The sequence below is a fragment of the Ochotona princeps genome, chromosome 5 (genome assembly GCF_030435755.1).
Source record: "Ochotona princeps isolate mOchPri1 chromosome 5, mOchPri1.hap1, whole genome shotgun sequence".
Classification (NCBI taxonomy): Eukaryota; Metazoa; Chordata; class Mammalia; order Lagomorpha; family Ochotonidae; genus Ochotona; species Ochotona princeps.
In genome coordinates, this window is record NC_080836.1 from 102,765,355 (window position 1) to 102,792,562 (window position 27,208).

Below are 27,208 nucleotides of genomic sequence, written 5' to 3' on the forward strand. Positions count from 1 at the left end.
TGACACATTCAGTGTGTTGAGCAAACCCTAAACACTATAAGGCCAAAGACTTGTATGCCAAAATGCACTACTGTTAAATTTCATTTTTAAGATTTTATCTCCTTTTATTGGAAAGATTTACAGAGAGAAGAAGAGACAGAGAAGAAGATCTTCCATCCACTGGTTCACTTCCCAAATTTCTATAATGGCTGGAGCTGAGCCAGTCTAAAGCCAGGAGTCAGGAGCTTCTTCCGGGTCTCCCACGCAGGTGCAGCATCCCAGAGCTTTGGGCTGTCGTCCACTGCTTCCTCAGGCCACAAGTAGGGAGCTAGATGGGAAGTGGAGTAGAGGGGACACAAACCAGCACTCATATGGGATGCTGGTGCTTAGAAATGGAGAATTAGCCAATTGACCTAATGCGCCATCCCCCTATAGTTAAATTTTTTAAAACTAAATAAAAAGGAAAAAATTATCAATGCAGCAGGAAATTATGAATTACTTATAGAGGAAAATCAAATTGAATGACAGTAATTTCTCATTTGAAACCATAGAAACCAAAAGGAAGTCAAATATCTTTTTCAGGTACCAGAACTGTCATAAGTTTATATCCAATGAAAATATCCTTCAGAAATTAAGAGAAAGAGAAATGATTTTTTTCATGGGCCAACATGCCCACAAAGGATAGCCTGATCAGGTTTCTTAACAAAAAAAAAGTGATGCTTTAAATTTCAAAATAGAAAGAACCTTAAAAATGAATAAAAAGAGAAACAAATATAAGAAACGATCCTTCTTATGAGTTTCTTAAATCATATTTTTTGATTTAAGCAAAAACTATATTACCATGAAATACAATGCTCAACGTATGTGAGAAAATTTTTAAAAAGAAAAATAAGTTACAGTTTGAAAATAGAGAGGTTGAAGAAAAAGTGTAAGGTTTTGTAATATTCACTGTTAATGATAAAACATTGATGCCAAGTATATAGATTATTGTTCCTAGAACAACCACTAAGAAAATTGTACAAAATGATATGCTGCAAAACTGAAAATAGAATCCAAAAAAGAAACATACATTTAACCCACAGGAAGATGTGAAAAAAATAAAGCAACGAAAAAGAAGAAATAGAAAGCAAAATATAACATGAAAACTTGAGGCAAGCTTTTGGTGCAGGAGTTGACACTAGGTATGTCAGTATGTCACGTATTGGAGTACCCGGGTTCGTGTCCCAGCTGTGTTTCATAGCTTCCTGTTAATGCGCAGCAGATAATGGCTCAAGTACTTGGGTCCCTACCACCCATATGGGAGACCCAGGTTGAATTTCTGGCTCCATAGCCTAACTGCAGCTGTCATGGGCACTTAAAGAGTGATGGAAGAGTGAATGAGTACAGGAAGGATCTTAAGAACCTGGAAGAAGAGTAAGATAAAAAAAAGATAATCACAAGGAAGCAAGTATGACAGGAATAAAATTGGAATTGAGAAAAAGCATAAAGAAAAATCAATGAAAAATCTGGTTCTTCAAAAAATATTGATACAGTCCACAAATCCTTAGAAGAACTGAAAGAAAAGAGAAGGCAAAATTGTATTTGGAATGAAATGAGACATCACTATAGATACTACAGCCATTAAAATAATAATAAGGGGGAAAAAAAAAAAGGCTCCTACCCCGAATTTTGTTCCATAGCTGGTTAAACCACAGCCTGTCTTACCAGCATCCCTGTTCCAGTCCTGGCTGTTCTGCTTCCAAACCAGCTGCCTGCTAATGTGCCTGGGAAGGCAGTACAAGATAGCCCAAGTCCATGGGCCCCTACTACCCTGTGGGAGACCCAGAGGAGTTTCAGGCTCTTGATTTTGTCAATTAATAAATCAAGAAGTTTATACATCCAGAAACTTAGAAGAAATGGCCCAATTCTTCAAAGACTGCAAACTGTCAATTAAACCATCCGATTAGGATGGGAAGGGTCCAGGAAGGGGGAACAAGAATGAAACAACTGCTTCCAATCTTCCCTTCTGTTCTTCCAAGACAATCCCTTTGGATAACAATTTTTGCAGTTCCTCAAAGAGTTTAATCCGTAGTTGCCACATGACCTTGCAGCTCTATTTCTAGAGAATTAATGTGCATATCACACGGAAGTTTACGCATGAGTGTAGACAGCAGCATTGTTTAGAAAATGGAAACAGTCTAACCCAAATCTCACCCTTATGCAAAAATTAACTCAGAATGGCACATGAACGTCAACATAAGACGTGAAAATACCAGACTTACAGAAAGACCACAGAGGCCAGCATTATGAGGAAGTGGGTTTTGCTGCTGGCTGCAATACCAGCATCCCATATAAGTTCACATCCTAAGAGCTGCATTTGCAGTCCAGCTCCCGGAAGTTGATGTGCCTGGGAAGGTAGCAGAGGGTGGTTCGAGAGCTTGTGTCCCTGCCACCCAGCTGGATGGAGTTCCTTGTTCCTGGCTTCCACCTGGCCCAGCTAATTAGGAGTGAACCAGCAGATGGGTGATTCATTCTCTCTCTCACTCTTTTTTTTTTAAAGATTTATTCATTCTATTACAGCCAGATATACACAGAGGAGGAGAGACAGAGAGGAAGATCTTCCCTCCGATGATTCACTCCCCAAGTGAGCCGCAACGGGCCGGTGCGCCAATCCGAAGCCGGGAACTAGGAACCTCTTCCGGGTCTCCCACGCGGGTGCAGTGTCCCAATGCATTGAGCCGTCCTCAACTGCTTTCCCAGGCCACAAGCAGGGAGCTGGATGGGAAGTGGAGCTGCCGGGATTAGAACCGGCGCCCATATGGGATCCTGGGGCTTTCAAGGCGAGGACTTTAGCCACTAGGCCACGCTGCCAGGCCCTCTCTCTCACTCTTGTTCTCACTCTCTGCCTTCCAAATAAATAGCCAGGTATTTTTAAAAAGAAAAGAAAATAGCTCATAATAACACTCATAAGCTGTAGGACTTGGTAGAAAGTCCTGGGACCTGTTCGTAGAAAGTACAGTGCACGAGAGAATAGGTTGGTAAATTCAATCTCAAATTGGATCAAAGTTAAAATGATTTTTTTCTGTGAAAGGTCTGGATGATAGGATGAAAGACAAGTTTCCGGGTTCGGGTAAAATATTTGCAAAACATATCCAACAAAGAGCTAGTACTTACAACAAAAAGAGAGCCTTTAAAACTCATTGCTGTAACAGCATTCCAGTTATAAAATGGGCAGAAGATATGTACTGAAGAAGATATGCAAGCTGCTAGCAAGCTGCTAGCAAGTGACTAAAAAGTTGCTTGATATTACTAACCATTATAGAACATAGATGAAGCCTACCATGAGATGTCAGTACACACCTAGCAGAATATCTATGGTAAAATAAAAGGTGGACACGGAGAGGCATGCATTTAGGCCATGGTTAAATCACTGAGGCTTGGGACACCCTCTTCCACATTGGAGTGCCTGGTTCAAGTCCTAATTCTCTCGCTTCTGATCTGGTTTCTTTGTAATATACATCCTGACAACAAATGGTAGTTCAGGTACTCAACTCCCTACCACACACATGAGACACTCAGATGAATTCCTGGCTCCTGGCCTTGGCCTAACCCAGCCCTAACTGCTGCAGATATGTGGGGAGTGACCCATCAGTTGTAAGGTGTCTGTTTCTCTTTCTGCCTGTTTTTTCAATTAAAAATGAAAATAGGTAAATAAAACATTTTTTAAAGAAAAGTAAAAGGCAAAGTTGGTGGGAAGTTCCAAACAAGACCAATGCTAGTTAGGATGTGGAGAAAGCTGATCACTCACACATCACTGGTGGAAATATAAAATAGCACAGCCACTCTGGAAACACTTTGGCAGTTTCTTTCAAAACTAAACACAACCACCATACAACCCAGTAATTGCACTCCTGGGCATTTATCCCAGAGAAATGAAAACTTATGTTCTCACAGAAACCTGTGCACGAATGTTCATAGCAGCTCTAGTTGCTTCAGCCAAGTACTGGAAACCACTCTGATGTCCTCCAGGGGGTGACTGGCTAGGCTGACTGGCACAGCCTATCGCGGAGTGGTCCTCCAAAACGCAACAGAATGAGCTCTGGATCCACGTCTCAGCTTGAACAGATCTCCAGGAAACTAGGCTGAGTGAAACAGGATACTTGGGGCTCCATTCCTGTGCCATCTTGAAAAAGAAAATTTTAGAGCTGGACAGTAGGCTTGAAACCTCCAGGGATTGAGGGAGAAGGTGCGCTGGGCTTGCGTGTGGATGAGAGATCCTTGAGCTGGTGGTGGTAATAAGAGCCTCGACAGAGGTGTTGGTCACACAATCCTACACAGGCAAGCGAGTTCAGGGAGGTGGGATATCTAAGTAAGATTTGTGCATTATATAAATTTCAGTATCTTGGATTTGACATTCTGCTGTAGGTTTATGAGATTGGAAACTTAGTGAAGGGTACACCATGTCTCTTATTTCTTACAACTGGCTATTAATCTGTGATCATCTCAAAAGATTCAATTTTTAGAAGTTTTTAACATCTGAGAGAGACAAAAAGAGTTCCCATCTGTTATTCATTGCCCAAATGCCAATGACAACTGGCCACTAGGCCAAATGCCCACTCCTCAGATGTTTTTGAAAAGGCACTAGTTGCACTAGATGAACCCAGATGAGAATGCAGCTAACATCGTGTGCAGAACTAGAAAGCTTTAAGCATCAGGTGATCTTTGGACTTAGTGGTCTTTGAAGGATGAATTAGGTTTTACAAATACGAAAAAGCAGCACTGTGACAGACGTCAGTCTCTGTGAAGACCTGTTGGTCTGCATGATGCTTGAATTGTCAATTACCGTAGTCCACGGTGAAATTCAGGAGAATCTGATATCATGTGTTAAAGGCAATAACAAGAATTCCTAGATGGGGAAAGATGGGTAAAAGTTGGATCTTGGGGGGCCTGAGTTAATGAAAGGAGAGGACAAGATATAGAAATACGGGACAGACACTCAGGAAAGAAATGTGGACCACAGCTATCTTAGATGCATACAAGTAATAACTGTGAAGACCAAAGAAAGTTAGTGTGCACAGGGCGAGCCCCAACACTGAAGGGCAGTTCCCTAGGAAAACTTGGGTGGGGTCGAGTTGGCTTGGGCAGATATTAAAGAGTTGAAAAAAAGAAAAAGGACCGGTGTGCAGTGTATCCTCAGCAAGGGTGAGCTATACTATATTGTGCTTACAGCAAGATCCACTGGGAGCGGGACCCCCAAGTTAGCCCCCCACCCCGAGTCTGTTCCTTTGTCTCTAGGACAGCTCTTGTTTCCACCAAGTGACTGGAGCCAAACCCACACTGTAGGCGGCTGAGGAGTGGAGGCAAGATGAGAAAGCAAGGGTCTTGGTACCAACATCAGAGGAGCTTGGCTATGCCAAGGAAGTAAGCAGCAGTGTGAGGAAGCAGGGTCCTGGAGTTATTTTTGCGAGTGCGGAAAGATTTGAGCTTGTTGGTGGGCACTGGGTGGGAGCCACGGACGACATACACATTTTTGGACTCGTCTTCGGAAATTGCCTTCGGAGCCTGAGGCACATTTTCAACGATGGCAAATCTTCATCTTTTGAGGGTGGATTTGGTTTTTGGAAACAGCGAAGTCAGTTCAGAGCCAAGAGTGGTAAATCAGGTGGGTAATCAAGTGGGATAATACAAGGTCTTTTTTTAAGGGGGTATAATTATAAAGTAGTAAAACCTATTTTCTTGTGAAGCTCATGAATTGGCTTTGAAAGTAGTTCTTGAAGAATTCCAAAAACCATTTGAGCAATTGTAGCATTATGTGAGTAAGCGTATGGAGTGCCGTTGGGCTTTCCAAGAGAGGGTATTCATTTGTGTAGAAATACTGTCATGTATGGTGGGGAAATTGACTTTGTTATGTTACATTTTCTCCCAATATTCAGATACAGAGTTGCCCCCTAGTCTTTGTGCCTGAGAGGTGACTTTGTGGAATTACCCCAAAGTTTATATATATATGGGAGAATCAGGAGTTTCAAATTGTGATTGTTTCAACAGTTCTCCTGTGGTCTTACAGATGTAATTAGAATTCCTAGGCTAGGAGTGTTCCCACAAGCATAACAATACTTTAAATGTGTATTCAATTACCCTTTTCTATAGTCATTCTTAATCGTTTCTGTTTGAAATAGAGTTATTTTGAAAATATTGAATCACTAGCCCGTCCTAAAACGTCTGTCAGCCCTAGGACAGTGCTGGCCCCAGAGTGGATACTCGCTGTGTCCCTCTAGGGCCTCTTTGCCCTCTCTGCCTTGGCATTTGGTGTACACCAGGGCAAGGGGCAAGAGAGCTGTTCCCAAGTGGTAGGTTTGGGTTTGGCGCAAAGTACTCAGGATCACGAAAGCATGAACAGAAGTTTGAAGTTTTTATGTAGCTTTTATTGTTAACACATCAAAACATATTCTTTAAGGAGTGCTTATTTTATATCTTTTTTTATATGTGTATCATATCATTCAGTGTTAAAATAAGCCTGTGAAATGGAAACTGGTTCAGAGGAGTGCAGCCACTTGCAGGTCTGGGCCTTGAACTAAGGTTGCAGTCTCAAGAGCTCTTAGTTTATATCCTCCTGTGTTCCTTCCTGCTTAAGCCTATGCTCTGGATAAACTTATTTTAAAAAAATTAATGCAAAACACTTCATATTTTCCCTTTTTCATATTGCAAAAGTAGAAGTTCCTTTCTTCTTCAAATCGCTACTGTCCAAGAAGCAGCCATATTTCCTCTGCCTTTTTTGTAATTACTTATTTGAACAGTGGAGTTACAGGGAGAGAGAGAGGACACAAAGTGAGATGTTCCATCTACTAGCTCACTCTCCAAATGGCCTCAATGACTGGGGCTGGGCCAGGCAGAAGCCAGCAGCCTGGAATTCCATCCAGGTCTGCCTTGGGTGGCAGGGGTCTAAGCACTCCAGCTATGTCATGCAGGAAGTTAGATCAGAGATAGAGCTGCCCAGCACTCAGATGAGATGCTGCCATTACAATTGGCAGCTTAGCTTGCTATGCCAGACACTGCCCCTCCCTGCAGTTTTCTGTTGGCATGTTTTGAAGTAGAGACATTGAGTTTCTGCCATGCCCCTCCTCTACCTCCACCCCTGAGAAGTCTGATGTGCTCCCATGAGTGGATGGTGCACGTGTGTGTGTGTGTGTGTGTGTGTGCGCGCGCGCGCGCGCCCAGTATACAGTCTTGGCTTTGTTCATGAAAGCATTGAGAAATCCATGACAAGTTATCCTTTCTAGGAGACTTTCCACAGCTTTGCATTAATTAGACTTGTTTGGTTTCAAATAAGAAACCGTTTAATCTCTCTTAAGCAGAAAGGGGATCTGTTTTAAGGCTGCTGTGAAAGGAAGGTTGCTATGAAGGGAAGGGAACCAGGCACCACAGTGAGGCAGGAAACCCAGAAAGATTTCCTTGTTTCTCTACCTCTCCTGCTCTCTCTGCATCTACTTCCTTTCCCCAAGGCTGACCTTTGCCTCCTCCTCAGTGGAATGACTGTTGTCCAAAGCCACAAAGTTGCTTTCTCAGCCAGACAAATGGAGATTGATGTTTCTCTGTCTCTCTTTGTGCCTGTCTCTGTCCCCCTCCTCCCTTCACATGCCATCACCATCCTCTTGTTTTCGACATCTTCCAAATTTCTAGAACCAGTGTGATATGCCAGGGAGTGTAAGGGTAGGCAACCCAGTGTCTACCCCTGCTGTGTCCATTCCTATCTTTATGGATGGGTCAGTGATTATTTTTCCATTCCAGGAGTTTGAAATTTTCCAATGACTCTAATATCATAAATAGATTTTTTGGAGACAAATTTGGCTTGAATCCGTACTCTGCTGCTTATTAGATGTGTTTTTATGGGCAAGTTTTAACTTGCCTAGGCCTTTCATACAAATAATATCTTTGTCATGAGGCTATACAGGGGTTTAATGTAATAACATGTATGTGCTCAGCACAGGGTCTAACATACATTGTGCTTGGTAGTCTAATGCCCATCTCTCCTCATGATGCTTTTTAAGCCTATTGCCTTGCCAAATAGATGCTGAAGTCAAAGGAAGAGTAAAAATGTAAAATTACCTTCAAATTCATCTCTATCTTGTCATTTTTTGGTCCTTTTTCATCTCCCTTAATGTGCCCAAGCCCTGGTTGGTGGTCCTAAAGCGTCAATCAAAAGTGGGTTTCGCTCTCAGACAGGTTGGTGATTCTGGTGAATGGATTATAAAATAGTGAATGGACATTGGAGTTGAAAGAATCCAATGAAAAATTCAATTCTGTCAGTAACTTATTGTCTGTTTGCAAAATACTGAAATAAAAATTTGAAACTGGTGTGTGTGTGTGTGTGTATGTGTGTGTGCGTGTGTGTGTGTGTGTGCGTGTGTGTGTGTGTGAATGTAAAGGCTGATGACTTTATACGAATCACTGATTTGGGGTTTTTGGGCAGATTTAATTTACCAAGTTATCATATTAATTAAGGTAGGTCACACTAAGTGTGACACTAAGAATGTCACAAGTTACCATGTTAATTAAGATAGGTGACACCAAGAATGGAGTATTTTAAAGTCAAATCCTACATGATAAGGAATGCTGAGTTGAGGGATACAGTGCACAAATACTTGGAACTCAGTGCATATCCTTGAGCAAAGGGAGCATAGACTAATGGAAGGTCTGAAGGGTGTGAACCGCAGATTGGAGTCCTATAGGCAGAGCTGCTTCCACAGTGATGAGCAGGATGGCATTACTATGGGTTCAGGACTGATCAAATGTGTGCTAGAGACTGGGCAATGAGAATGTGCTGGGAGACCTGGCGCCAAAGTGTGGGTGCTGGTGTGGATTACTTGGGGCTTCTGCTCTCCTGAATGTGGGAGAGTGGAAAAGTAGCATGCAGTACTTCACTGTAATCTAATTCCTAATTTGGAAATTGAAGAAAACAATGATTATGAACATGTTTTCATCTCAAAATCTAAGTGTTTAATATTCAAATTATCCAGAAAAGTTATCATCAGCCTGCTTTTTTTCCCCTCAAACATAGAACCAGTGTTTAACAATGCAACACATTTTGGCCCAAAATGAACATTTAAAAGCCATAGGAGACAAGACTTGACTTTACCTGCTGATGAGAATAAAGAATTCATGCTTTTTCTCTGTTGAAAGTTACAAACTCCTATTCACTTTGACCAAAGTAGTAATGGAATACCCAATCATCCTGACATATAATGGACGTTTGTTTTGGTGTTTTTAAAATATGTTCATGTTGTTACTATTTACTTCTAGTAGCAAAATTGATTGGTCAGTGCACTGAGACTGGTATTCACAGTATCTTATTGAACTGTGCCAGAGCCATTCAGACCAAGTCATAATGTTTTAGCACCATCTTTCACATCCTATTAATAAAACATAAAAACACATTTTGTTTGAAAATGTATTTTCCAGGCAGTTGCTTTCCCTTTCAGGGGGAATATTGGAGGCTTCCCCGTGACCATGGGATAAAAAGGCTTGACAGGAAAGGCCTAGAATTCTGGAAGAGCAAGGCCTTTGAAAAATCGAGTGTTGTGGCATATCCCTTTGAAAGAGACCACTTTGTCTTGCTCCTCCACAACTATAGGACACACAGAGCACTTTCTGAAAAGAAATCTGGATAATGCAGGGGAACAAACGTATGTAGGTAATCCTGTATGGGTAGTGTGTAATGTGAAGAATGATCGTCCCATGATCGTGGTTGCCATAACAGTCATACAGTTGTGTGGAAAATGTGTATGGCTTTTATAGAAGGGAGCTGGCACCATTGTAATGATTCTTCTCATATCAGAACAACTGCTTTCAGATCTGAAAAATAGGGGTGGCTTAACCCTTCCCCAGTTAGCTCAGCATGTTTCCTGAGAAGGCTCTGGAGCTCAGGGCTGTTGAAATGCTTTCACTCCTTTGTATTTGCACGTTAGCCTGATAAATGGATTGAGAATTAAGGATGATGATCCTTTCAACAGCAGGTTCTGAATTCCTAACTTGGGAATTCAAAGGATGAGGAAAAAAATATATATTGTGCCTCAAATAGAAATCTAGGAGAGATGTCTAGACGTAGTTAATTCCTTGACTTTGTGACTATTCTTAATTCTGTCCACTAGAATTTAAATCCGTTAAATTCTGGCCTTTATTCAATTGTGTTTAGTTTTAGATAAAGTCATGTAAGATGTGGTTACCATTTCTGTTTTTATTTTTGCTTATTAACTTGCCACTTACAGAAATTGTGAAGCAAATTTTAAAATGTCTATTTAGACGAAAACATATCCATGCATAGTGTTTTCTGGGATACTTTTTTTCTACCTTTGTGTACCCTTTCCAAAAACAAGTACTTCAGACTTGCCTTTCTCGGACATATAAAAGAGCATCCAATTTGAAGAAACTCGATAGCAGAACTCTATATGTGGATTTTTAAGTTGACAGTGGAAAGTTGTCAGATTTGGATTGTGGTCCTAAAATGAAGTCATTGTCAGCATAGTCAAGTGCAGAGAAACTTTCTGTCAACAAGAGTTGGAGTAATTATTACTTCAGCCAAAAATGCTTCCAGGAAGTTTTAATTTTAAGGTAAAGTCTGAAACCTGGAGTTGAAGTACAGAAGACCTCAACTAACACTGAAAGAGAGCTTCTGCATCCAATTTATGTATGTATGTATGTATGTGTATGTATGTGTGTGTATGTGTGTATGTATGTATGTGTGTATGTATGTATTAGCAGCTTTGCTTTTGGTGAATTCCTGTCCCATTGAGTCGCAAAGATGGAAAAGTGAGGTGATTCCTTTCTTGGCTGTCATGAGGAATCATGGCTAGCACCCTAAAACAAATAGTTGCCAGGTAGAAAGCATGATGGGTTTATTTGATTGTACTCTTATGTGATATGGGAGATTGGAGATTGGAGACCCAACGATCCAGTGTGAGTTACCCATTTTTTTTAAGATTAAAAAAAATGTGTATTTTTTATTGTAAAGGCAGATCAGATTTACATTGAAAAGGAAATACAGAAAGACCTTCTATCCACTGGTTTATTCCCCAAATGGCCTCAGCCAGGAGCTTTTTCTGGGTGTCTGCCACACGGGTGCAGGGTCCCAAGGATTTTTGGGCTGTCCTTGACTGCTTTCCCAGGCCACAAGCAGGGAGTTGGATGGGAAGCGGGGCTGCCGGGATTAGAACTGGTGCCCATATGGGATTCCGGTGCGTACAGGTGAGGATTTAACCATTGAACCATCGCACCAGCCCAAATTACCCGTTTTATACTTAGACTCGATAATGCCTGGGCAGACATGGAAAAAAAAAATTGGCTAGAAGGGTGTAGTGTGACAGTGACACACTGAGGAGGAGCCCCAGCCAGGCCTTCTGGGTTCTTCTTGGCCTCTCTGTCCAGCATTTCTCCCTCTGGGTAAGGGGCAGGACCCTTGCTGGAAGGGGATTCCATAAGCCACAGTCAAGCAAGGTAGGTCTGAATATTTGTTTATGCCAGCTGTTACACGTAAAGGGGGAAGAAGGGTTGATGATAGTATTTTTAAACTTTGTTGCTGACTCTGGGGAAAGTGTGGGATTCTATGGGTTGCCTTAAAGAAAGGAATTCTAGTTTCCATCGCTTGCCCATGGGGAGGATTGAAGGACAAGAGACAGGAGGGCCTGAGCTGAACCGGGGCAGCGCTGTTTCTGAGGAGATTTCTGAGGTCTTCAGCAGTGTTATGGCTAGGCAGCTGTGTGACTCTAAGACTCTCTGAGCCTCAGTGCCCCCACTCATACAGTGAGAGGACCAGTCCACCTCTTGACGCTGTATCTTCTCAGGAGGCCATTTCCAGGAGATGGAGAGGAGAACTTTTTCCTGAGAGCAAGATTTCCCACGTATTGAAGACCTCCTGTTGGTTTATATTTGGAAGATTTTGTACATTGCATACAGCTTTTTATGCTTAGGCTCTTGACATTGGGTTTAGGGGTTTACCTTTTTGATCATTGTGTGGAATCATTTCCCAGAAACAGTCACTTCATTTTATCCACTGTTGAAACTTGGTTAGTATCAGTCAGTACTTTCACAGCCTGTCTTAGCAGCTTCAGTCTGAGAATTTCAATCTGGATGATAGGAAAACAGTAAAGGACAAAACAAAGCAGTGCTCAGGAACCCCATGGATTCTGCAGTGCTCCTCTGGGCAGGCAGTGCTGTGTTTCAAACACAGCAAGCCTAGATTTAAGTCTTCTTAGGCAGGAAATCAAAGTGTTCAAACACCAAGCCATCTGAATTCTCATGGTTGAGTTGTACCTAGTAGTTCAGTGTCTTCAGGTAAACTGACTTGGTAGATTCTGGACCTTTGTCCTGGCTGCTTGTGCTCAAGTCCTCCCCTCCTCCCACCCCAACCCAAAGGTCTTAGGGCTCATTTCCTCGCCACCTTGAGGTCACCTTCACATGCCGTCTGCTTGTTGGCGCTCACCCTCTGCAGTAGTTGGGATCAGCTCTCCAGTTCCCTCACTGTGTTCTGGTTCTTCCTTTTGTACTCCCCTCCATAGTACATATTTCCTTTATAAATACAATTTATAATTTTGAGACTTTTAAATTTAAAGGCAAAGAAACACATGGAGAAAGGATGGGACACAGAGATGAAGAGAGAAATAGGATCTTCCTTCTAGTGGTTCGTTCCCTAGGAGGCCCGCATCAGCCAGAGCAGGGCCAGGCCACATCCAAGGGCCTAGAACTCCATCTGAAATTCTCATATGAAGAACTTGAACCCTTCCCTGCTGCCTGGCCTGGAATCATTAGCAAAAAGATAGCTCTGAAGCACCTTGAACCCAGCATTCCCTTATGGAATGTGGGCATCCCCAGTGCACCTTCAAAGCTGGGCAAAACACCCTGTCATTGTAGCACTTAAATACAAGACTGCTCTTCCTCCTCCCCTACTAGGATGTAAGTGGGCAGGAATCTTTGTCTCTCACATGCAGCCCAAAACTCCTGAAATATTAGATTCACACTGTTTACTTATTGGATGATGGAATTCTGGCTTTCTTTTCTCTTTATCTTTCATTCCTGCTTCACATTGGTTTCTGTAACTTGGACTTGTTCTTGACTCACAGCAAAGTGCGTTTTATCATGAGGGCTATGATTATGCATTTATAACCCATTAAAGAAGGAGAAGGATGAGCATGTTTCTTGGGAAAGTCACGTTTGATGTCCTCTGTGGTAGAAAAGGGAGTCAGCTAATTATTTGTGGTTACAAAGGACCATTCAGAATTCTGAGAAACCTAAAATTGCTCAGCATCAGATCTCAAATCAGCATGTGAAGGTACTTTCTAATAGTTAGAATGATCTAACTTGACAAGGCAGTGAGCTCTTCCTCCTCCTTCTCCCTCAAGCCAAGAATTCAACATGTGGATTGATCTCATTGGTTTTGGTTTAGAGGCATTTGGGTGACAAGATGTGGACCATGGTCACCTTCCAACACTGATGTATCTATGATTCTGATCCCTAAAGTGATAGAAAATGATTTCTAGAATATATTAAATAAGGGGAAAATGAAAAATGGTAAAATGTTAATGTTTAATGAATCAGGAGTCATATATGATTTTAGTTACTGTCCTTGCAAATTTCCTAAAAGTTTAACATTTTTAAATGAAAATTGTATGGAAGAAATTTGAGTATATTCTATATTAAAACAAAACAAAACAAGCAAACAAAAAAAAAAAACGCTTTGTTGGCCCAAGCCTCAATCTGTGCTTCCCACTATACCAGGCCAGTCTTGTGTGGTAGTCTGTTCCAATGTATTGTTTTTGCAAGTGTGAAAAAAAGGCTCAGAATGCTAAGAGGTCCTTTGAGTAAGTAAATGAATGAATGTGACAGATGAGACAATTTCACTTGGTTCTGATTGTGTCTTGTCTTATTACTGTCCTTTGGTGAGTAAAGGAACCTGCTAACCACACTTACTCAGTCTAGAATTTTCCCAAACCTTGAAAACCTTCATTCAAGTGAAGAGGGCCTAGCCAGAGCACTGCCTCACTTCTTCCTGCACTCTGTGTGGCCCCAGAGGTATCCCCTCATCTCTGAGGCAAGGGTGGGTGTGAGCGGTAGAGCAGATGGACCTAGGGGGCCTCCTGCTCTGAAGAAACCTTAGTGTTTTTCTCTTGTGCAAAATGTGTGGTTGGCGTCCATCATTCCAGCGTGTGTTGCCTCAGCAGAACTGGGTGAAGGAGCATTGAGATGAATGCGACTGCCATCAGAAGAACTTGCAGGGGTAGCCCTACTGCACAAGGAAGGTGGACGCAGGCTCGAATGAAGGCTCTCAGCTCAGTGAAACGGGAACCTAGATGACTGTACCAGAGAGCCCATGTGCCTGCCCTCTGTACCCCAACACTCTTGAGGACTCTGGCGAGGGGTGCCCCAGCTTTTTGGTTGTTCTTCTTGCTACTGTTTACTTAAAGTTTTCTGGGTTCTGGGTAAGCTGTAATACCATCTAATGTAAGAAAACTCTCTTGATGTCCCTTCTTAAATTTTTTTCCATTCCTATTCACCCATTCACCATCATTGACCCAGATCCTCCCCATCAGAATTGCTTACCAGCAAGGAGGAAAGCCCAGAGTCACGCACAGAGGAGGACCTCTATAAATTTTGTTCATCTGGAAAAGGTCCCTGGACTACAGTTTGTAAAATACTGTTTTATGAGAAAAGAAGATGGGATGAAGACAGAAAAGGACACCCTTGGAAACAATAACACTGTGGTGCAACCACAGGATCGGACGCTAGGAAGTCATGAGTTCTAATCCTAAGTGCATTTCCCAAGACACAGTGGCAAAATGGAATGAAAAAGCATGAGTGAGAGCCCTCAGTCATTTTTTTCATTCATCTCTCCATCAGCCATTCATTACATGAGAGCCTTCAGTGTTGGCATCTGAAAATCACCACCTATGTACCAGGGCCAGTGGTCAGTGCCATCAGCATAGGGTCAAGTCATGGATGTGAGCTAGGAACGGGGGACAGCCAGCTCCTACTCTGGAAAGAAGATGGCCACACCTTTGCGAGCTAAGCAGGTCTTAGGTCTTGGAGATTGGTGGAGTCAGTGACCTGGATAAGAACAGCACAATCGATGAGTCAGAGACCAGAGGGCTTAGGAAAAGGCTGGCCCACAAGGTGCATATTGGGAGAACAGATTGGGACTGTCAAGTAGCGCTTTGGAGCCACAGTTGGATTTGTTTGCCTGAAGGAAGAGTTGGTGACAGTTTACAGCTGATCAGTTGGACAGAAGCCAAGACTGAGGGGAGAACAGTTTCTGTGATGTGGTCAGGGCTGTGGCTAGAATCCAGCAAGGTAATGGACAAAGCTGTGCATCAAGTTTGCCGGGAGATGGGATAGCAACTTCTGGCTCAGAGGAGGAAAAGGAGGCAAGGCCTAGGAAGCATGACAAAGGAACTTCCTTTCTGTGCCCTGTGCCCTCCTGGGACTCTTAGCCAGGCCTCAGGGATGGAAGGAAGCTTCTAGTTACTACTCTGTGTTCTTTTCCTGGACCAAAGGCTTTGAGTAAGCAGTTATCTTAGAAGTTCTCTGTCCCAGCCTTGGCTGGGGTGAAACATTCAACACCAAGAACTGGAATGGATTGAAGGCCTGCAATGAGGGCTGACCCATGGAACCACCAGTACATGCAAGACCTGGCATAGGGAGAGGTTCTGAAGGAGGAGCTAGGGAAACTCCTCTGTTGGAACACAGCCCCTATAGGTGTGCGCAAGAACCATGACAAGGAGCAACCCAGACCAGGCCAGAGGAAGATACCCACCATCATACATATGCCATAGGTGGGGGGCAGACCAGCTGAACCCATTTACATCAACCTCTGGCGAATCCAAGCAGCAGCATAGAGTGTGGGTCAGGCCAGCTTCGGTCACAACACGTACCAGTTCACATTAAGGAATGCCAAGGTGAGGTGAGCCGTACTAGATGTGGTTGCAGCTCCCAAACAGCACACGTGAGAACCAGGGGGAGGAGGCAAAGCCGGCAGGGCAATGTGGGCTCCCTTGCTGGACAACCACACCTGCTGGAGAGCATGAGTTGGGATGAGGGCAGACCAGACCAGGCAGGGCTACAACACCTGTGGGCCTCATGTGAGCCAGAACCACCTGGAGAGTGCATAACCTGGGAGTGGGAGTGGCCTAGTAGGTAGTGGGCACCTCCCTTGTGGGTTACCACTCCCACTGGAGAGCATGAAAACCAGGACAGGGGCAGGGGTGGCTAAACAGAAAGGCACCTGCCAGTATGTGTGTGGGCTGGATAGTAGGTTGGTTGGGTTGAACTAAGCTTCAATGCCCATTGACATATATGAGAGCTGAATGGAGTGTGGGACAGACTGAATAAGCCTGAGGCACATACTGGCATGCATGGAGACCAGGGTAGGGGGTAGGCCTGGTGGGGGTTGTGGGGAGTCACCATATTGCAACGACCAGCATGTGCATAAGCTGATTGAGGCGATGGACGGTGCCAGACCCTGTACTGGCAAACTCACACAAGAATCAGGTTTGGGGTCACCTCAGATGAAGTTTCTTTGGAGATCCTTCCAACTGAACTGCTGATCTCAGAACCCCAACCATGAAGAGACTATGTCAGCCAGTGGATTCTAAATAGGTTTCATCACGATTGTAACGGCAAGATTGGCAACAATTCATAGCTGTTGAACTATCAAAACTGCTTGAGCAGGACCCTCAGAGCTAGCTTCACATTGGGGACCTGGGATGGGTGGGGCTTTTCCCTTTTTTTCTCTCCTGACCCCAGATACAGGGAAAAAATTATGATATCAGTGTGGAAACAATGGTATTACCCACTTTCCTGTAGCCCTTGACCCTTTGTACCCTAATCAACTAAGTAAGATTATTAAAAAAAAAAAAAAAAAAGTTGTCTGTCCCTTTAAAAAGCTGAAAGCCCTTCAGTCACGTGCCTTCAGAGATTTTGGTTACATAACGGGTGGCTCTAGAACTGGGATTCTGCAGCCCATGGGCTGGAGGCTCCTCCCATCCCTCTCTCACCTGGCACTTTATTTTCTGTGGGTTAGAGTTAGCTTCTTTCTAACCATTGTTGCGGAACTCTTTAAATATTTGTTCTCTCAGGTTCTAAAAGCTGGCAGGCCAGCTGCTCCCTCAGAAAAGGAGCCAGTATAATCCCAGGCATGTTGGCAGAGTGGACCAGCTGCACGGTGCACCACCCCTGGAGCCCCCAGCCCCACCCCAGGGGGCCAGGCTCCCAAGTGCTGAGGCCAGCAGCTCCCAGCTGGCCACTGTGGCCCACAATCAGAAGGAGCCCGCACACGGCACATCGTGCCTGATTCACAGTCGTCGTGATGACAACAGATTAAATGACTGGCTCTCAGCACTGAAGCCTGGAGTTTATCAGGGTCACTCACTGTTCCCTTTGCTTCTCCTGACTTTCCACAGTGAGAGGTTTGGAGTCCACTGTTACAGTACAAACCCTTGTTGGGAACGCTCCAGGTTTTACCCGGTCTACAGGTTGGTCCTCCAATAGTCTGTGTGTTCTCTTTCTTGCAACATCTGCTTCCACATGACTGTGAAATGCTGTGGTCTCTCAGTATACGTACGTGTTTATATATGTCCTGTTGTTCCCAAGTTCTAGGTTACAGGAAGCTTCTAGTTATTGTTCTGGTGCTCTTTGCCCAGACCAGTGACTTTGGATAATTGAAGGCTGTGATTTTTTTTCCAATTAGGATATAGAGCAAAAGGTATGTATGAGTGGGAAGGGTAGGCATAGCTAGCATTAAGGCTAGGTCTACAGAATACAGGTGAGAAATCACTTCTGTAATAAGCAAGTTACAGTTTTTTTCGTTTTCCTGAGTTTCCTAGGAGTCCAAGCAAAAAGGAGACTTCAAAATAAATTCAGGTCTCTAAAAAAGACTGCAGGCCCACCGAAAGAATGTTTGCCTACACTGCAAGTGCCCGAGTGCCGTGCTCTGCAGCCTGCCTACTGTGAATGGTGCAGCTCTAGGGCAGGCCTGGGGGCACAGCCCCTGTAAGACAGATGACACTTGGAGAGGAGGCCCTCACAGGGTGGGCGCTGTTGGGGCATGCCCCCTCCAACTGCCTCTCTGAGGACCTTGCATGGGGGAGATGGAGCAAGAAGGACCGGGGCCAGCAGGCCTGTGCCTGCTGCTGGCAGCCGGTGAAAGGCTCCAAGTGCTCCAATTCAGAAAGCAGCCTAGCCTAGTTTCCCAGGCTGAGTAATCACAAGACTTTTTAAACAAAGTAAAACATTCGTTTGACACATTAGGAAATCTTGTTCCAAAGCAAGGGTCAGCGAGCTCTCTAAAGGGTGCCTTACTGTTGGTCACAGCCAGTTAACCCTGCCCTAGTATGGGAACAGCACAGCTGTGTTCCAATTAAGCTTTTCTTTTAGATACGGAAATTTAAAGTTCATACAGTTTTCAGGTATCTTATGTCCATCATTGCGGGCATGGATAATGGCAGAGAGTCCAGCATCCTATTGTCAAGATATAGTAAACAGTTTCATTGTAAGTCCATCTTTGACTGGAAGTAGAGATGCATACTACATTGTATGAAGAACTATACTTTAGTAATGATATAGAGGAACTGGGGGGGAGGAGTTGGGGAAAGGATAAGGGAAATCCCAGGAGCCTATGGAACTGTATCATAAAATGATAATAATAAAAAGATTTTAAAAAAACAATTTTCATGTATCTAAAAACAATATTCTTATTTTGTTTGTTTTTTCCAGCTATTTAAAACTGAAAACCATTCTTAGCTCACAGGCCAAGTCCAAGCAGGTGCAGGCCACACTGAGGAGGGCCTTGCATGGCCTGTCTTCCTAGCACGTGGCCTTCTGGGCTGCCACTCCTCGCGGTCCAGCTCTCATGCAGACGTCTGGGTTTATGGGATTAGGCAGCCTGTCTGCCTGCAGGGTAGTCCAGGATGTTCCTTAGAAAACCCACACAGGTCTCTTCAGGACAGCTGTCCGAGCACCCATTCAGAGCCTGCCTTTGTTGCATAGGACTGGACGGTGTTGGGCTGCAAGGGTCTTAAAGGGCGTTATTACGCTTCGTTGTATTGAACGACTCAACAGAGAATCAATTATAAGAAAATGGAACTTCCCAGTCAACTCCTCAAGGAAGCGAGTGAGCTGTGGCTCTCGGCTGCACCTTGTGGCAGTATTCTTTCTGAATCTTTCCGCTTCTCAGGATGTCCTCATAGTGAAGGAAGGAAGACCAAAACATTACTGTTACCACAGCTGACATTGCAGATTCGGTTACACAAGTATTTTTCATGGAGTGTTTGGTATATATAAAACATTTGGCTTGGTTTTATGGAAGAAGCTAGGAGCAGACAGTTCCTTCCTTATCTGGTGAACCAAGACCCTCAGCCCTTTAGGGCCCATTGCTGTGGTGTCAGGGTCCGTGTGCCCTCCCTGGCCTTGCTGTTCATGCCCGTTCTCTCATTCATCCAACGCTTCAGAGTGGCAGCCTGTGCTCTGGGTACAGTGTCACGCCCTGGGAAGCACACTTTCCAAGGGACGTAGCAACGTTGTTCTCCTCTGGTGCCCTAACTTCCTCATTCACCACCTCTCCATGTGGCAGAGCAGATTATTGCTCTGTATGCCAATGCATCAGCCTCTGTGCACCCTGCATCGTGGAGTCTTGACCGCCCTGGCCAGAGCTACCTGGGTACAGCCACTGGATGTAGTAACCACAGGATTCTCAACAGGGTTACAGCTCCTGACATTCCATAGACAGCATTATGAAGCTGATGAAGAGTATCTTTGAATTAGGGAGATTGCCTGTTGGTGTTAATTTTTCCATTTATAGAAGGCATACTTGCTGGTAGTGAGAATTTTTTAAATTGTGAAAGAATATGAAGGGAGAAACTAAATCCCTAATTCTAGCACCCATTGGTCGGCGCTATGAATGATTAACCCATTTTTATGTTATTCGAAAGTCAGATTTTAAATTTTCTATTTTTAAATTAGTAAAAGTCAAATTTGATCTTTACTTGGTATATAGTTGTGTGAATGTTAAGACCTGTATGAGTTTGTGTAACTACCAACACAATCAAGGTAACAAACTTCATCTCCCCCTACCCTGCAGAAACACTGCTTTCTCAGACCCTGGCAACCCTGCTCTGCTGTCACTGTCATTCCATCTTGAATGTTCCTTACATGGAACCATGCTAATGGCGCTTTGAAGAATGGTCTTGGCCTGGTCACTTTGAAGCTGTTGCATATATGAATTTGTTCATTCAAGCTGTGGTGTATATGAATCATTTGTTCTTTTTCCTTGCTGAATACTATTCCATTGTGAAATATAACAGTTGGCAATGTATTCAGTTACTGGTAAAGTTTATTTTTTAAAAGTATTTGAGAGTTCTGGAGTATTGAAGTATATTAAAATCAGTGTATGTATTTAATGTGGTAGAATTTTTAATTTTTTGAAAGATTTAGTTATTTTTATTGGAAAGTTAGATATACAGGGAGGAGGAGAGACAGAGAGGAAGATCTTCCATTTGCAGATTTACTCCCCAAATGGCCACAATGGCCAGAGCTGAGCCAATCCCAAGCCAGGAGCAAGGAGCCTCCTCCAGGTCTCCCATGTGGGTGCAGAGTCCCAAGGCTTTGGGCCATCCTCCATTGCTTTCCCAGACCACAAGCAGGAAGCTGGATGGGAAGCAGGGCCTCTGGCACATAAACTAGCAGCCATATAGGATCCCAGGTATATCAGGAAAGGACTTTAGCCACTAGGCTACTGTGCTGGGCCCAAGTTTTTAATTTTAAAAAATTTTCCCAGAAAGTTGTTATTGAATTGGTGATAAATCTTATAACTCAGAAATAGCCTTGAAATGAAGGTGTTATGATAATGAATTGATCAGTGTGAGATCAGAGAGGACCACCCAGGTCTCCTAGCAGTAGGGAAAGGGGCAATAAAGGGTCGAATAAAGAAAGGCCCTGAGCACGGGTTCAGAACCTGGCTGCTCCACTTCTGATTCCACTGCCTGCCACTGTGCCTTAGAAAGCAGCAAGGATAACCCAAGTACTAGGGCCCATCTCCCATGTGGGAGACTCGGAAGGAGCTCTGGGTTCCCGGCATCAACCAGGCATAGTCCTGCCTGCCCCGTTAGAGGAGTAAACCAGTGATGGAGGATCTCTCTCCTCCTGTTTGTCACTCCCTCTCTTTGTGTAACTCTGCCTTTCAAATAATAAATAAATCTTGGGAGGAAGGTGAAAGGGAGGGAGAAAGGCCCTGAGAGCTCTCCTGGCTGTCCAAGAGCAGCATGGAAGTACCCAGGGGTTTGGGAAGCTTTGGGCAGAAAAAGCACCCTCAAAAAAGAAGTCTTCACAGAGCCCTGTCTGCTCAATGCCAGTGGCTTAGGAGATGGAGATGGCGGCAGCACTGCTGGGCTGGGTGAAATGGACAAGAACCTGGGAGAGCCCAGCAGGAGCAAGACAGGCAGAGCTGGGGGTGAGGGTGAACGGGCAGTCGCCGCAGCAATCTCCAGGGGCCAAGCCCGTTCCGAGGTGGGACAGACTGGTGTGCAGAACCAAGGACAACTGCTGCCGAAATGGGTGGCCCAGAGGGGCATAAATGAGAATATCGCAGAGCTTCCCAGAGAGGATCATGGAGCTGAAGTGCATTGCTAAATGGGCACAGGGGCTACTTGGTAATGTGAACTAGGGTGAAGTGTCTTGGGATATTTACACGTAGAATTGTGTCACAGTTAGTCATATAGCCCTGCAGCTTTTTTTCCCCTTTTATTCTCTTTTTTTTTTTTTCTGGTCACATCTCCCTATGACACAAACCAGGTGACATCCCATAGGGATGGTTTTAGTAGAAGAAGAAGCAGTAAATCCCTGACATACAGATAACTGGAAAACAGGCTCCTGCAGCCCCTGGGCGTAGGGAGGCAAGAGTCCGAGCTGACCACAGCAGAGGAACTCGCCCCTGCTGATGCCTGAGTTGGGAGATGCTCCATGCTCGTGCCAGGTCCAGCAGAGGCAGGTGCCGGTTCACAAGAGGACAGAAAGCTGCCCTCCCCTTGGTTTTTCTGAGAGAAGCTCTGGGAGCTGTTCTTCACTCTGCACAGCAGAGTGCACTTGCCAGACGAGCACTGTGCTACAGCGGGGGTAACGTTTCTATGATTTGTGCCATTGCTAATTGTTATCTTAAATCTTTCCTAGAAAAGACTGTATCTTCACCATTGACCCATCAACTGCCCGAGACCTCGACGACGCCCTCTCCTGCAAGCCACTCGCTGATGGTAGGGTGGAGATTTCTATACCATTGCTGCTCGCAGGCAGCCTGCATACCTGTGCCTTGTACTCCCCACGCAGTGTACTGTGTAACACAGGGTTGCTTCATTCCTTAACTTGCCCACAGACTTCTGAGCCTTCTCCACAAGGAGACCTTAAGGGCATGTTCCTGCAGTGGCCTTGATGGGGGCGGGAGGAATGGCGCCTTCCTGGAACCTGTCTTGAGCCCCCAAGAAAGGTCGCAGTGGGGGCAGCAGAATTGAATCCTGGCTTTGGCCTTCTGGGTAGTTTGACTTTGGGCCTCAGGCATTGTAGAAGAGAAAGCTCCTTTGGGCTCTGCTTCAAAGGGACAACATGTCCTGACCTCACCTGAACAGCAAATCAGGTTCCGGGGGCATCCACCAAGACGCACTCTGTGGTGGCCACATTCCTTAAGAAGTGTGTCTCCTGGCCCAAATTGGAGACTCTGGGTTCCTCCCAGTAGATCTTCTATATCTAGTTCATTGCAAAAGGAAGATTATTAGGGGGCTTCCTAAGCATTTTCTGCTTAGCATTCTTTTAGCATGTTGCTAAACAGAAAAAAGTAAGATGGGGGCCAGCAGTCTTTGGAAATTATAATGAAGGAAGAGAAAGCAACAGCTGACTTTCAGAGACAGTAGGTAAGGTGGGAGAGGGGCAGGCAAAGTACATCAGATCCTAGAAGTGCTGCCTATAGTCCATGGCTATTTCTTGTCCCTCCCTGAAGTGGTCTCTATTGACTCTGAGTGCTCGTCACTCCCAGAGATGGCTTTGGCAGTGCCCACCTTTGCAGTTTCCCTCTCCACGGAGGGTGCAGGAGCCTGGTGGTTCCAGACACTGGGATGCTCACGGCTCCCCTTGACTCTAGTCTCCCAAATGTTCAGTGCTGACATCTCATCTCTACCAGAACGGGCAGCAGAATATAGTGGAGAGAAGGCTGAGAGACAGAACCCAACATTGCCTACAAATGTGTTTATCTTCTTTGCATGGGAGCCCTCCATGAATGTGTGGGCCGAGCAGCTTAGTTTTTGCAAATAAAGGAAATTGAAAGGAAGAGAAAGCATCAAGAGAGAAAAGTTCTCAGAAATTTTAGAATATATATATGTGTATATATATATATATATATTTTTTTTAAAGATTTTTTTATTGGAAAGTCAGATATACAGAGAGGAGGAGAGACCAAGAGAAAAAATCTTTCATCCACTGATTCACTCCCCAAGTGACCATAACAGCTGGAACTGAGCTGATCCAAAGCCAGGAACCTGGAGCCTGGAGCCTCTTCCAGGCCACCCATGCAGGTGCAGGGTCCCAAGTCTTTGGGCATCCTCCACTGCTTTCTCAGGCCACAAACAAAGAGCTGGTTGGGAAATGGGGCTGCCAGGATTAGAACTGGTGCCCATATGGGATCCAGCATGTGAAGGCAAGGACTCGAGCCACTTGGCTACTGCACCAGTCTGAAAGTATATATTTTTATGATCTAAAATTGGAGCAGCCTGTTCACAGAAGCAGTGACTGGGTCCCTTGGGTTCTGAGCAATCTCTGCCATGTGCGAAGGCATGGGGTAGCCTGTGTTCTGTGGACACCACCTCCCCAGACCCCCGTGTGCAAAGTGTCCCCATATGACAAGCCGGGGCTCCTGAACTCCATGTCCTTCTAGGCCATAGCTCTGGTCTGGGAGCAGTCTGATGCATTGCTTCGTTTATTCTGTCCAACTTTAACGTTGCTAATGGCAGAGGGATAAGTCCAGTCCCTGTCACTCCGTCTCAACTGACTTGGGATTATCAACCCTGCATAGACACTACGGAGCAGGCGTGTATCCAGTCTACAATCACTGTGTTCACTGTGGCTTTTATGCCCGGGCAACCAAGGTACCCATAGGAGTTTCATGGAGGAAAGAATAAAAGATGTGGCAGGAAAGGTGGACTGGGGGCAGATATTCACACCAAAGAATCTTCTTTATTTCTCAGATGATGAAAAGTCAAGTAAACTTCTTAGGAGAGTGATCAAAGTGAGGAATATAATTTAGCAGTGCAAGAAGTAGTAAAAGGAGAGGCTGTGGAATGAGTCAGAAACAGTGCAGTCGCCTAGGACCAAAACCAGGCTGGGGATGGGGCGGTCTCATGAGGGGTGACATGAGAAAGGGGCAGGGACAGAAGAATCTATGGAAATGGCCGTGGGAGCCAAGGGAGAAGGACCCAGGGGGCCAAGGTTCCCCCCAAATGATGAAGAGTTGGCATCACATGTTAGCTGTCGGGGAGTCAGGAGGCTGTGCTGGGGAGGCAGAGTAGCTCGTGCAATGGATCCCACTTCCTCTTGGGGCCACAGCTTTGCTCTGTCAGTAACCTGATGCTTGAAGCTAGTCTGTCTGATGGCATGGCTTTACAGAGGTGCCGGGGCTGCTGCTTAGAGAAGGTAAGGTAGGGATGAGCTGCACACACGCGGCCTGTTCAGCTGTGTGCAGAGGCAGCCCTGAGGAAAAGTCAGCGACGCACGCCAGTGCCACCAGTGATTCCCCTAGGACCATGGCGTCATGATGGCTTTTTCTCTTTCCTCTAGTTTCCAGATTTTTATAATGTGGTAGTTAATAGTTTTATAATGAAAAAAAATGTAATAAAATAAAATTATGAGGTGCCAGAAACCTCAGGCTTCCCAGTAGCCCACTGCCCAGGTGAGTAGAAGCTTCCATCTGTTCCATCCTCCTTGCATTCCAGCGGAGAGTTAGCATCTGTCCATCTGGCAGAGTAGCAGAAGGGGGACATGGAAAAGGAGTCAGGAAAGGCCAGAACAGGCCTAGGCTGGTCAGTCGGCTGTTGTTATGGTGGCACTTCTACAGTTGGCCCTTGTGACAACAGTTTCTGCCAAGGCCATTTATCCAGGGAGATGAAAAGTGAACGTTGTTCCAGTTTGGCTGGCTGAGTTCAGGTTCTAATAGTTACCAGTTCATGTCAATTCTTACTTAGAGGAAAAAATGTTTAATGCGCCTAAGAGCAAATCATATTTTCTGGGCATTTTTATGTCATCCATAGCCATTTTTATTTAAAGAAAGTGCTGTATGAAAGTTAAACTTGGAATAGGCATTTGGCCAAGCTGTTAAAATGCCAGCAAGGCATCCAGGTTGGAATGCCTGGGTTCAAGTCTCTGCTCCGGCTCCTGATTACAGCCTGTGGAGACTTCGGGAAGGAACAGATAATGGCTCAAGTAATTAGGGTCCTGCTGGGCACATTGAGACTGGGTTCAGTTCCTGGCTCCTAACTTCCACCTGACTAAGCCTGGGCTATTGCAGGCATTTGGTTAGTCAATCAGTAGGTGGGAGCGCTCTCTGTCTCTACCTCTGAAACGATCCAAGTACATAAATAATTGAAGTTAAGATTTCCTGTGGTCCACTTGAAATCACCTGAATGACTATTCTTGGACTGATAGAATACACAGATATGGCCTGTTAATCCTCTCTCTTTTTATAGAGTGTGGCGGTACTCCCAGAACTTAGTATCAGTGACTCCTAGTAGGTGTTAAGACTTAGGCCATCAGGTCTACAAAATGTGACTGCTTATTCACCAGTAGATCATAATTAGCATGAAGCAAGAGGAGTGGCCCCCCCCCCCCTTTGTGGAATCTCGGCTGTAGAAAGGGTCTACTAACCTTTTTGGCCTTATAAACACTCTGGAGGGGAACAATGTTCCTAGGAGCTTGATCCAGCAATGTGGAGTCTTTTTTTTTTTTTTTTTTTTTGGTCAAGAAAATATGTAACAATGCCAGTGAATAAGAGTGGTGTCACAGTGATAACCCAGAATCTAGACAGTAAATCACACATGGCAGTGTTTTATGATTGTAACAGATCACTTGCAACACACCTCACAGCTGACCTCACCACTCAAGTGTGGGAATGCCACAGTTGTCAGATCACCCTCTGGTTTGTGCATTACTTCCACAGCATCCACTTATTGAATATCCAGATTGCAGCTGAACTTTCCACCTTAAAGGCAACCCATTCTGTTCTACGACTGCATGCCTGGGAAAGTCCTGTCCTGTAATGATCTGAACCAGTGCTGTCTTCCCGTAGTTTTCCACCCTTTGCTCTCATTTATGCCCCCTCCAGGCCCTACAGAGCAAACCTAGTGCCTTCCATGACAACCTCTCCAAATGGGTGAAGTTGTCAAGTGGCAGTGATCATGTAACTGATTCTCAGACAAGCACCTTCCACATCCTGTGGCTTAGGAAGTGCGAGTCCATTTCACCTGTCATCAGAGTCCCTCCTGCCCTTAGGAAGTCGGAGGTGCATGACGCCTGGCCTGTCAGGGCCTTGTAGGCTAACTGTAGGCCAGTTCTTGCGTGGTGGTCAGAACTGGAGCCAGGCTCCATAGCTGCCCTCTCTGTTCAATTGAATGAATGCTATTGCTTTGCTTTGCTCTGCTCTGCTGTCCGAGAGAGACAAGTGAGGACTATTGTTCAGCTTTTAGCAGAGACATGCTCCGAATAGAACTTCCAGGAAGTGATACCTACTTCTCTTGTGTGTTAGTGCATGCTTTGCCACTGGGCGCAGTGGGGTCATCCTAACCAGGCCCTAAAAATGAAGGCATGGAAAAGGGAAAGGTCTCAGAGTACTGATAGGTTGAGTTTCTCTTTGGGGTGACGAAAATATTCTGAAATTAGATGGTTGATAATTGAATGATTTAGTAAACATACCAAAAAATGCTGGAGGAAAAAGAATGGATGAATGAATGAATGGGAAAAAATAAATACACAGATCTACTCATCCGTGAGGCTTTCTGGCAATGGGAATTCATACTTTACAGGTTAGCAGAGGTCTTGCTGCAGTGCCCGGATATCCATAGCCACTTCCCTGTTGTCTGTCTCTCCTCTTTGCTGTTTTCACCATGCATTGACTGCCTGCCCACACTCTGGTCTACACAGAGTGCGGACATCAGAAGGTAATTTAAAAGAGCACATCTTCCGAGTGAGA

General features: G+C 44.7%; 1 protein-coding gene across 3 annotated transcripts in view; it reads left to right on the forward strand.

Annotated features, from left to right (window-relative positions):
• Positions 1–27,208, forward strand: part of DIS3L2 (DIS3 like 3'-5' exoribonuclease 2) — a 371,962-nt gene that overhangs the window by 232,456 nt on the left and 112,298 nt on the right. For all 3 annotated transcript variants that reach the window (XM_058665113.1, XM_004577199.2, XM_058665114.1), the window contains exon 10: positions 22,159–22,238. In XM_058665113.1, coding sequence (XP_058521096.1) covers positions 22,159–22,238 — 80 coding nt within the window. The remainder of the gene's footprint in view (positions 1–22,158; positions 22,239–27,208) is intronic.